At 42.6% G+C, this 12430-nt stretch overlaps 1 protein-coding gene across 3 annotated transcripts in view; it reads right to left on the bottom strand.

Moving 5' to 3' along the window:
• Positions 1-3819: 3819 nt before the first annotated feature.
• The window catches only part of gbf1 (golgi brefeldin A resistant guanine nucleotide exchange factor 1), a 110973-nt gene continuing 102362 nt past the window's right edge, over positions 3820-12430 (bottom strand). For all 3 annotated transcript variants that reach the window (XM_030725215.1, XM_030725216.1, XM_030725217.1), the window contains 5 exons: positions 12216-12317; positions 10153-10266; positions 7715-7892; positions 7452-7634; positions 3820-6532 (listed from right to left, as the gene is read on the bottom strand). In XM_030725215.1, coding sequence (XP_030581075.1) covers positions 6279-6532; positions 7452-7634; positions 7715-7892; positions 10153-10266; positions 12216-12317 — 831 coding nt within the window. In that variant the 3' untranslated portion in view covers positions 3820-6278. The remainder of the gene's footprint in view (positions 6533-7451; positions 7635-7714; positions 7893-10152; positions 10267-12215; positions 12318-12430) is intronic.

Genomic DNA, 12430 nt, shown 5'->3' with positions numbered 1-12430 from the left:
GCGATTGCTGCAATAGCGCCCCCTACAGAAGAAACTGCAATTTTGTATGGAGGTCCACCGCATTACTTTCTTTGAAATGCATGAAAATTTTTTTACATGTTCTTCAGATACTCCTGATCAGAAAAGTCAATCAGACCTATGCCCTTTTTTGCACGCTGCAGCCGTGACCACCACCCCAATGTCAACATGACGTCACTATGGACAAACCACAACCTTGTCACACGTATTGCGCAATCACTCACGCACTCGTTCTGCACTTTGCTTGCCATTTCCTTTCCCTTATGTACTGGACAAGACTTAATTTAGATTTGTGGATTCAGAGCAACAAGTGCACTAGTGCCCCCTACAAATGGAACAAAAGCATTAGATGGTGGGAATCACATTTAGGTTTTCTGAAATGCATGAAAAAAGGTAGACAACTTCGCGACAGTCAAATAGATAGATTCAACAGTGTTATCATGTCCATCCTTGCCAAGATTTTCATCTTTTGCCAGTGGGGATTACATTTGGCAGAACAGGTGGCTCTCTGACAGCTTGAAGGGGGATCTCAGGTGGCTCGCAGGTGGGTTGCAGGCTGTTTGCAGGGCAGGTTGTTCGCAGGGAAGGCAGGTCGCAGGTTGCAGGAGCAGCGGCTCTCAGGCGGCATGCAGTGGGGTTTGCGGGGCTCGCCGGTGGCTGGCTGGAGATTTGCGGAGCTCGTAGGTGGCTCGCTGGGGGTTCGCGGGGGCTCACTTGCGGCTCGCGCTGGGTTTGGCGGTCGCGCAGGCAGCGAGGGCCGTAAAACGCCGCTTGCGGCTTTAATTATTATTATTCAGGCAAATGAATTGGCTTTTTGGGGGCTTTATCATATTCAAAAACTCATGAAACTTTGCACATGCGTCACACCTGGTGAAAATTTAAGTATTTTAATGGGCTCGGGCAAGGGCGCGCCCAAATGGCTCGCTAGCGCCCCCTAAACTGGAGCCCCACCGCTGTGTTTCACGTACATGAATGAAACTTCATACACATGTATATCATGTCCAGGCGCACAAAAAATCCTCTTGGAGCCATGCCCTAAACCCAACAGGAAGTCCGCCATTTTGAATTAATTATGCAAATTTGGCGATTTGCAGCCCTCACACTTTTTCTAATAACTCAGAGGTTTTAGACGTTATCATCTTCATATTTGGTTTGTCTAACCTACACCCCCAGGGGAATCTAAATCTCGAAAATGGTGAGTTTTTGCCAAGGGGGAGGGGTCCTTATGCCCCTTTGAACTTTGATCATTCGCCATGAAATTTTGATTGCCTCTCATTCATACCTACATGATCCAATGTGCATCAAACTTCTCCAGTAGGATGAGGGTGCCCCCCTGAACACATACATATGACAATATTTAATATCAGTCGCAGCGCCACCTAGTGGGAACAGGAAATGTCATATTTTACACTTGGAGGTCCAGCTCCAAGGTGGTTTAGCAGAACCATCTCAAATTTCACCTGGAAAGCCTTAAGAAGTTGGACTTACTGTGTTTTCAAAACTGTGAGTTTTTGACAAAAGGGCGTGACCCTTATGGGACGGCAAAGTTCGATGATTCGCCATGAACACAAAAATGGCTGTAACTCAAAGCCAACTTGCCCAATCTGGCTCAAACTTCAGTGGTGTGATAAGCATGCTGCCCTGAACACACTCATATGCATAAAGTCCATAAACGTTAGAGCGCCGCCTAGTGGCAGCTCGGAATATCTTAAAATAGCAAGTTTTTTGAGTAGCCCCGGAGCTACGTTTTATCTACATGTATGAAAATGTACATGCTCATGTAACATACTAAGACGTACAAAAAAGTCTCTTGGACCCATACCCTAAACCCTACAGGAAGTCGGCCATCTTCAATTGAAGGTGTCAATTTTTGCGATTTCCACGCCTGCTATTTGAACGAACTTGTCCTAGGGCATTTCACCCAGTGACACCAAATTGGCTCCAGATCATCTACACAAGTAGCCCATCAAAAGTTATTCAGGGTTTTGTAGAATATTGAACGGTGTTGCCATGGCAACCCTCTGAATTTGGACTTTTTTCAATTTCAAATTCACAGAGATTCTAAACATCAGCCCCTGGGCTGTGCTTTCTCTATGTACCTGAAAATGTGCCTGCTGATGTAAGATGCTAACATCTACAAAAAACTCTCTTGGACCGATAGCCCAAACCCAACAGGAAGTCAGCCACGTTTACTTTAAAGTGTCATTTTTGCAGCATTTTTCGCCTTTTTCAGGCCTTTTTGCCTCAACTCCTCCTAGGGCATTTGACCCAGTGAGACCAAAATGGCTCCAGATCATCCACACAAGTAGCCCATCAAAAGATATTCATGGTTTTGTAGAATATTGAACGGTGTTGCCGTAGCAACCCTCTGAATTTGGACTTTTTTTCCATTTCAGGCCCAGATAGGTTCTAAACATCAGCCCCAGGGCAGTGCTTGGTCTGTGTACCTGAAATCGTGCATGCTGAAGTAACATCCTAACACGAACAAAAAAGTCTCTTGGACCGATAGCCCAAATCCAACAGGAAGCCTGACATGTTCTAATTAAGGTGTCATTTTTGCAGCATTTTTCACATTTTTCAGGCCTGCTATTTGAATCATCTTCTACTACAGCTTTTCATCCAGTCACACCAAAATGGCTCCAGATCATCTACACAAGTAGCCCATCAAAAGATATTCATGGTTTTGTAGAATATTGAACGGTGTTGCCGTAGCAACCCTCTAAATGTGGGATTTTACTCATATACCACAGTGCACCAAATTGTTACATCTCTGACATACATTGTCCGATCTGCCTCAAACTTCACAGGCTTAATGGGAGGGTAAGGGAGACCGGACACACCCCTCTATCAGCTTTGTTTCACACTCATAACGCCACCTAGTGGCAACAGGAAATCAGTAGCACACTGATACTCATCATCCTATGGTCATTACAGTTTCATTGATGGCTGCAGGCATTACATAGAGCATTGTGACATATTAATTAGTGGGCACTCACCGACGCCACCTAGTGGAAGCGGGAGACGATCGACGCGAAGTACGGCTAGCCTGCTGAGCCGTCAGCAGCCGGGTGAGCCAGCTACTCTCTCGTCTGCGAGAACCTCCGAGCGCGGTTCGGCTGGAGCGTGCCACGGGTCGACGCGCGGCTTGGCTGGAGCGCGCCAGGGGTCGACGCGCGCCGGGTGCGAGGGCCCGCTCATCGCCGCTTGCGGCTTTAATTTTAATTGCATTTAGATATGCAAAAAAAAAAAAGATCCTATGTGTAAAATTTAAATTAAATAATTATACACCAGCCTGTCTTTAAACTGTGGGAGGAGCTGAAGTATCCACGGAGAATCCACACAGCCACTGGGAGAACATGAAACTCAAAACAGAAAGGCCCTGGTCAGCCGGTGGAGTCAAACCCAGAAGTTTATTGCTGAGGCAACAATGCTAACCAGCACACCACCACTCTCCACTAGTGAGGTTAATTGGTGATTCTAAATTGCCCATAGGTGTGAATGTGAGTGCAAATGGTTGTATCTCTGTTAGCCCCGCAGCAGACTGTACAGGGTGTACCCCACCTCTTGTGCGTTGCACAGCTGGGATAGGCTCCAGCACCCCTGTGACCCCTAACTGGATAAGTGGAAAAAGATGGATGGATGGATACACCAACCTTCAGCAGCAATAATGAATCAATAATTAGAACCCAATGATGTGCATGTTTAAAAGGTAGTACTTAAACTCCTCCCAAGATGACATCCTTTTTGAACAGTCTGCATTTCACCAAGTCACAATCCACATACAGATACCAGGAAGAGCACTTTCTTACAACATATTTATTACATAATAAAAAGTACATTACCTTTCATTTATATACATTACACATTATATTCACGGAATTTCCTGTTCAAGCCACAATCAACTCCTGATAAATCTAAGATGCCATACAACAAATAAACACTCAGCTTACATGTTGGTGGCTCTATAAGGCTGTAGTGTTACCTGACTGATACACACACACACACACACCATCTATGCCATCTGTACTGCAGCAGTAAAATCCACCTTCCCTCTCCTGCTTCAATAAATAACACAAAACATTAGTGAGACTCCCAGGACCGCTGTGAATGGTGCTCAGGCTTCCAGTCAGTTTGACATCAGATGGTCATTTAGTCAGTGTGTCAGACTGGCACAATCAGCATGGAAGAATGTCACCTATAGAAGCAAAGTGGAGCAGCTGACTGAAACTGAGTATGTGCTGTGGAAATGTACTCTGAACACCATCTGTCTATATTACTTGGTTAGAATTCCTCTCTGGTATGTTGGTGGAACCTTGGATTTAAGTTTGGATGTCTTGTTCCAGTCAATCAAATCCCAAATCAAAGTTTCAAGCCTGGTGAAAAGTGAAGTGACAGGACCAATGTGGGGAGAGCAGGACATGCCACTAATGTGTGACCAGGAGTCTGAACAGGAGCCTAAAAGACGTGCTGGACATGTTTATTTTTTTTTCTAATATAAATTTGGTTTAAATTATCAGTAGGTAGGTGTGTGTGTGTGTGTGTGTGCTCTAAACCAAACATCTAAATATTGGTTCAATTTGAACAAATAGTGATAAATATGATAAAGAGCTCCTCTCAGGTTCCGTGCGTGCTGTCGTCTGCAGTGAGCTGTGCCAATATGATCACATGACATCAGAACTTGGTTCTTAAAATGACTTGTCATGAACAGGAGTAACTGTGTGGAGCGCACTCACTGCAAACTCAGTTATCTATACTTTGGAATGTTGCAACATCTGCACTGTCTGAGAAGGCTTTATGTGCACATGATCTGTCTGCTTAGCAGAGTCAGTGCAAGTTTGGGGCAAAAATGGATGAATGAGGTACAGAACTGGGCCACCCTGAACCAAAACTCACAGCTCTATGAAGTAATTTTTCTGTACAGTTATGAAGCTGACTCTGACCCCCTCCGTGGTGGGATAACAGAGGCTGATGTAACCATGCTGTCACACGTTCTGTAACAAGTGTAATCAAAGTTCTGGGAATCCCATAAAAACAACAACATGCAGATCATATAATCCCAGCAACTGACTGTGTGGCTTTTCGCTGTTCCTACTTATCTCTAGTTTAATATGAAGCTCAGGCATATGAGTAAAGCCATGAGGTCAGCCTGGTCAGATTAAGCTACTGTAAATGCCCTTCAAGTGGGGGTGGGTTCTGCAGGTGCTTCTTCTCCTCTGAAAGAAATTAACTGCTCAATCTAGATGAAATGTCCCCATCTGTTCATCATGACCAACATCAGGCTAATCCTGAAGACATTACTAGAAGGTAGTGGGTAAAAAGGCCATGAACTACTGACTTACTCAGGAACTACTTACAGGAGGAAGATATTTATTGATATCCAGAGCCAAACAACACACTGTCTGCTACTGAATAAGCACTACAATATGTGTAATTTCACTTGTCTGTACCATACATCCATTCTTAGGTAAAAACTATTAAAACAAATGAGTGAACCACAGTTATACCAGTTAACATGTTCTTGTTTTACTGTGAACTCAGACACCGTGTGACTCAATCCCAAATACACTTTCCTGCTGACCTCAATAATCACTAGAGCTACAAAAGTGGATTAATGCAGCCTTATAAACTGTCCCAAACACATGTTTACTGCTTGTCTGAACCTAGTTTAAAGAGAAGAACTAACACATTGTTGGGTTGGTCTGTTTAAAGGAATATGATAGTAAAAAAAAAAAAAAAAACACCCGACTTTTCAAGTTTCTAATAATAAATCTGGTGGGGATAAGTTCATTCTATGATTTTTGGTTTCTTTAAATTGTACTGATTTAAAATATAAATGACACATTGAGTTAAAAAGTGCTGGAAACAGTAAACCATATCTGGTCAACTTAATATCTCCTCCTGAGGACAGGAAAACTGGTCTTGTTGTGGTTTCCATTTCTAAACACACACTCAACCGGACATCGACTCGTTAGGCTTTAGTGCTGAATTTATGTTGGTGTCACATGGTTTCCACTGTAGTCATTCATCCACTGGTACTAGAACATAAACACAAACATGGCACAAAGGATACGAGGTGCTCCAGTAACGTGTTTTTTCCACTGTCACCTGTTCTGGGAGATTCTTCTTTAAATTCCTTTAAATCAAATGTGGCACTATTTATCCACAACATCATGTCAGAAATGTCTTAAGCTGCAGCTCTTCAAGTTGGGTCCAATTGTTAAGGAGAGAACAGTACAGTTGGGGGTGCAGCTAGAGTCATCTTACTGGACCTCGTCAGATGGAGTTGTCGGTCTGGGACTAGGAAGCAGTGGTACAGGAGATGTGGCCTCTATGAGGGCAGGGTTAAGAATGATTGGCAGGGACATGGGTGGGACTCCCACCTGCAAGGGAGAGGCAAGGGGCTGCAGGATGAGGGGGGACTGGCCTAAGGGTGAGGCAGCCTGGGCAGGAGAGGTGGTTAATGGCACTGGCATGGGAGGAATGGAGGTGGGGGCCGGAGACGATCGGCCTGATCCTAGAAAACAAAACAAGAGAACATTAGTGAATGAGTGGTTCCATCATCCTTACTGTTGCACCCCCTCACTATGTCTGTCTATCATCCCCTGTTTACGGACAGTTTCTGCAGTGTGATGAGTTGGTCCAATTCATAATTTTTGTTCCGTCAAAATATTGTCTCTGTAATCTCACTTTTGCTGCTGTGTTGGTTAAATGTGAAATCCACATTTCCATATCACAGAAATGAGGACTGCGTGATTTAGAATCGCAGCCAAAACATTAAAAAACATTTTGATGGTTAATTATTGGCTGATCTTCACTCAAACATGCCGATCTGTCTGTTATTTCAACTTTTCACAAACAGTTATGGTAACATATACACCTGTTGCAGCCTTGGTGTGACTGCAGTTCTGAAATATGAATCACCTCATGTCAGAGATGTCAGTGGGAGTTCTCTTCTGAATCACAGATTTCCCAGCAGGAAATGTGTTGAAATTACCTCAGTCGAATCTCTGCCCATTCAAATCATTTGAGTAAATATTCCCACTAAAGCAGTCCTTGATTCCAGTGTGAGTGCAGTAATCTGGGCTTAGCCTGGCACATCCAGCCACATGGCATTTCTAACTAACATCAGTCTCCAGCTCACACACAGATGGTCATTTGGACCATATTAAAAGTTTTACCATTTCTCCCTCCATCTGCTGTGAAACCAGTTAACATTTTGAACATCAAATTTAGTTTCAGCTGAGTCTTAATTCTATTCTATTCTATTTATATGGCAAATCACAACAAACAGTTGCCTCAAGGTGCTTTATATTGTAAGGTAAAGACCCTAAAATTAATGTCTTATAGTCTATATGTGTTTCCCCCCCGAGACGGATCCTACAGTGCTGATGACATGTAGATGCTGTAATAGAGGAAAGCTTCAGTAGTTTTACCATTGGCACTGACTGGTGGAGGCTCCAGAGGTGAGGCTGGCCTGCTGGTGGTTTGTGCCTCTGTAGAGTTTACTAGGCCTGGGGAAGGCGGTTGGATGGGAGGTGGAGACACCTGAGGTGATGAAGGCCGGCCTGCTAAGGTTGTTGGCTGCACAGACTCTGCTGGAGGACCGGGTACTGGATCTAAAATTAAAGTTAATACACCAGTGTGAAACTCCTGGTGAAAGCTAAAATTCACAGGTTGCCGTATCAGTACATGATACCTGGTATAACAGCCTGTTTGAAGAGCTCCTCCCTCAGGTGAGGCAGGAAGCAGACGATTCGTTCCCAGGTTATTTCCCACAGGTCTGAGTATCCTGTCCTGGAGTCAGTGCTGTGGAAGATCCCTGCTGTGTCCATAACCAGTAGCATGTTCTTCAAAGACTCAGGAATGGCCTCTAACTACACATAAACACAGATACAGCACATCTGTCAAACACACCAGTCTACGAACACCTGTCTCCTTTTGATTCAACACAATTTTAAATTTTTTCATATATTGCCATGATCGCTGTAAACAGCCAACGTAATAAGAAATATTTGTTGTACACATTTTCTGCCTTAAAGGAAGCAGTAAAACAGAAGACAGCACATGGATGGGGCTTAATAAGCTGTATGTGGAGAGAATAAAGGCATCAAGCATCAGGCTGGACTCAAATATTTCTCAGTAGAGGAAACACTTTAAGACTTGGCCTATTGGGAAAGTTCTCCATTCCATACATGAAACATAAAGTAAAGTAATACAGATATACAGTTAGGTCCATTAGATTAACTGTACACTTCTGGATTTTGGAGACAGTTTTTGTATTTTTGCCTAAATCTATGATTGACGTGCAGTCTTTCAGGTATGATTCATGGGGTTTAGAAAATAACTGCATAAATTGTTTACGACTTACAGCAGTTATTTTTTTACACTTGTCCTGTCCTGTAGCTTTAAATGATAAATGGACTGGTTCTTATATAAAGCTGCTCTACATGAACACTCAAACACAGCATGTCTTATTCACCTATTTACACACATTCATGCAAGCACTTTCTACATCTAAGTGCTTTTTATCTAACATTCACACACACAATCACACTCACACATATCGGGAACAACTTGGGGTTCAGTATCTTGCCGGATATTTTGATTCCATAGATTCTGCTTTAGGAATCAGAGTCATGGTCTGAATGCACCGTTGTTCCAAACACACTTGTTTTGCCAAGAGAAACTCTGTAAACTCTCTATACGATCTGGTGTGTTTTGTGTGTGTGTGTGTGTGTGTGTGTGTGTGTGTGTGTGTGTGTGTGTGTGTGTGTGTGTGTGTGTGTGTGTGCGTAGGTGTTTTTGTCATAAAACATATTTGATAATGAGGGTGAGAAACCACAACAACACCCACCGGGAGCCAGAGGCAGACAAGAAACCTCGGCCATCCGCAGCCTCCCAAGAGTTGCGAGACCTGAGGCCACACATCTCGATCACAATGGCGTGCCTACCCCTGCAGAAGGAGCTCCCATGGCCAAAGAGCCCCAGGGAACCAGAGGCAGCAAGCAGTCAACCCTGCCAGAAGTCAGCCATCCCAGCACGAGCCGAGGGTACCCGAGAACCATCCAGCACTAACAACTTTACACTGGGTAGCTGGATTATGTGTGTTAATTAACTTGTGGTTGTGTGCTGGTGTTTTATTTGCTGGTGTGTTATATTTGCTATCATTTGTGAGTCCTTATATTCATGCTTTGATTATTATTCCTGATTGAATTTATCAGTCAGAGAATAACAAACACTGTAGTGAAAAGTAGCTGGAAATGCACAAGAGGACTCGGCCGTGCGGAACAGGTTAATCAGACTCGCTGCGTGGACCCGACACGTACAGTAGTTACATTCCTCGAGAGCTGCACGTCAGGTTACATCGTAGGTTACTGTGTAGGTTCAGAGCGGTTTCAGTAACCGCCCCGTGTGTGTTTCTCAGGTGAACTTTGATGTTGGTGGTTTTTCTGCTTGACAAAAGTTCCGCACATTTTTTCATCATCCTCAACAAGACACTCACTTCTGTCTGTCTTGCTATCATACTCAAAGAAACTCCATATGGGATGCTGCTGCTTTCTCCCAATTTTTCCTGCTGCCATTATTTTGCTGACTGGGGCAGTGAGCACACACACACAAACACATAGTGAGGTGCCAGATGGTGCTCCCAGCTAAACCTGCTAGAGTGGAAAAGTATGATTTCATATCAATCCACAAGGCTCTTAAACACATGTACAAACACAAGAACGAAAGTCATTTTATCTATAATTTCAGCTCGTTTTAGGTAGTTTTCTAAACCCACAATACAGTTTCAGTTAGTTATCCTTTTTTTTCCTTTTATTATCATTTTGATTTATTTCAGTTAATGAAAATGTTTTTTCAATTTCAGTTCTCATTAACGATAATAACCTTGGTTTTCAGTCTTGGTGACTTGGACTGCAATTCAGCACATTGAGCTTTTCACACACGTGCAAACTTGCATCCACACTTTTGGCCCATTTAGAATCAAGTATTAACCTAACAGGAGGAAGCCTGAGTACCTGGAGGAAACTCACACACCCATTCAAAGTCAGAATCTTCTTACAGTGCTAACCAATTCAATACATAACCAATTAATACATAACACTGTCCATCAGTGTTATGTATTATCCTTACCAGTAAGTCACTGGATCCTGCATGCATGTACTTGTCCATGAAATCCAAAATGGTGAGCCAGAGGGCAGCAAAGGTAGGCAGGGACAGCAGTGGAGAGAGGTGCTGGAGGAAAACCTGGATAAACAGAAAACAATCACACCAAAACGGATTGTTGTATCCATGTTACAACCTGCTACTGTTGATTCCATACATCCGCGGTCTCAAACTCGCGGCAGGGCCGGATGCGACCCACGGGCCGCGAGTTTGAGACCGCTGCCATATATGAACTCTGCAAAACTACAGCAAAGACATGTAGAAAAATGCAAATATGAATGCTTTCATGTGCCTATATTCAAAACCCAAATTTACAAGTGACAGACAACTTTAGACTGTTTAGCCACAACATTAAAAGCACTGATTGGGAAGGTGAATAAAATTCACCATCTTGTTACAATGTACAAGGTTGGTACACCTTTTCCAGGATCAAGTTCAAGCACTTTTTAAGCACTTTCAAAGTCCATTTCAGGATTTTCCAGCACATTAATCATTCATTCACAATTATCAACATTTTTCAAAGTGTACAAAGAGTACTCTTTTTCAGACCCCCCATTCCCAAAAGTGTAGAAAGAAAATGTTGATCTTTTTTCATGAAATTTAATTTCTCCTGGTTCTTTGGTATTTCAATGTAATAAGAAGTAATAAAAATACATCCTAGTGTTGAAAAATTCTGGAAATCTTGGTATTAAATATACCAAGATATTGTACTGCACTGCGTGGATGCAAAATGTACATGCCGGCAGTGGAGCAATTTGTCATCTGAATGCTGGTCTTGTGCCAAAACATGATTTCCTGTATTTGCCAAAAAATTATTGCTGGTGTTTATATTGTTGTAAATGACTTGTTGACCTATAATCTATCAAGCATATCTCAAACATTATCTCTCATAAATGATATCATTTTGAGTCATAAAGAACATTCCTGTTACATGGTAGAAGCTGCAATCACCTCTTTATTAATGAGGGTAAAAAATATCAGACATTAAAAAATTATTTTTTCCTGCAAGATCTGGCCAAGAGGGCTGCAGAAATTGCAATAAATATAACATTACAGCTCCATAGAGTAACTGACTGGATTGATTATAATGTAGATACAATAATGCAGAGTCATGAATATATTTGCAAAACAAGTCATTTCTTCATTTTAGATATAAGACCTTCATAAATCCTGTGCACCACAGTCTATTTACCAATATAAGCAAACATAATACATTTAAAAAAAAAACAGAAATCACTTTTTGGCACAACAACGGAAACCTGAAAACTCCGTGTCACCGTATTTTGTGTACATACAGCGCTCGTACTGCGTCCCTTTGTACGCTATGGCATCGCCCAGACCTTGGATTTTCTATTTGACGTTGGATGTTGTTGAATATTTTCCTCGCTATGCGTTCGCACAATGACATTATTTGCATGGATTATGTTTTTTCTTGCGTATGACATTTTACCTAAATATAATTCCATACTTGTCTTATTCATAATTGGAATTTGCAATTTTCCAGCAAACACATAAACATTAAAACAGTGTCCTCTGTGACTGGGGGAGGGGCGGGTTACAAACACACTGATGTGTGCAGGCCTGTTGGAGAAATTTTCCAATTTCAAGCACTTTTCAAACCTTGAAAGGTCAATATTAAAATCCCTTTCAGACCCTAAATGTAAGGTTCTTCTGAGCAGCTTTAGAGCCTGGTATTCATACCACCCACCTGAACACTGTTAGAGGCAGTGCTTAGGTGGATGGTATCTGCTCCTCAAACTCTCCAGATTCTAAACAGATCAGTCAATTGCATTATTAACATGAGCAAGCCAGATCAGTGGGGCTGCCCTGCATACCCTGCTGCCCACAGAACCTAAAGGATCTATTGTGTATGTTTCAGTGCCAGACACCACAAGAAACTCTTTGGTACTATATCCATGCCATTATGGGTCAAAGCTGTTTTGGTGGCACTAAGGGGACCTAATATTAGGCAGGTGGTTGGATTGCATAACTTATATAACACTTGCAGTGCAGTATGTGTTGTTTTTAACCTTTGACAGCAGTGTGCAGGCTCTCATTCTGGTCTCCTCCATACCACCAACATCTGCTGGGCTAATATTGTCAAGCAGCTTAGTCAGCAAGGGGAAAAGCACCTGAAAACAAAGACACACACACACACACACACACACACACACACACACACACACACACACACACACACACACACGTGAAAAATGACTGACTCTAAACATATGAACAGCATAAG

The sequence above is a fragment of the Archocentrus centrarchus genome, unplaced genomic scaffold, assembly GCF_007364275.1.
Source record: "Archocentrus centrarchus isolate MPI-CPG fArcCen1 unplaced genomic scaffold, fArcCen1 scaffold_50_ctg1, whole genome shotgun sequence".
Lineage (NCBI taxonomy): Eukaryota > Metazoa > Chordata > Actinopteri > Cichliformes > Cichlidae > Archocentrus > Archocentrus centrarchus.
The sequence above is the reverse complement of the archived record's forward strand: the minus strand, read 5'-3'. Positions and strand labels throughout refer to the sequence as shown.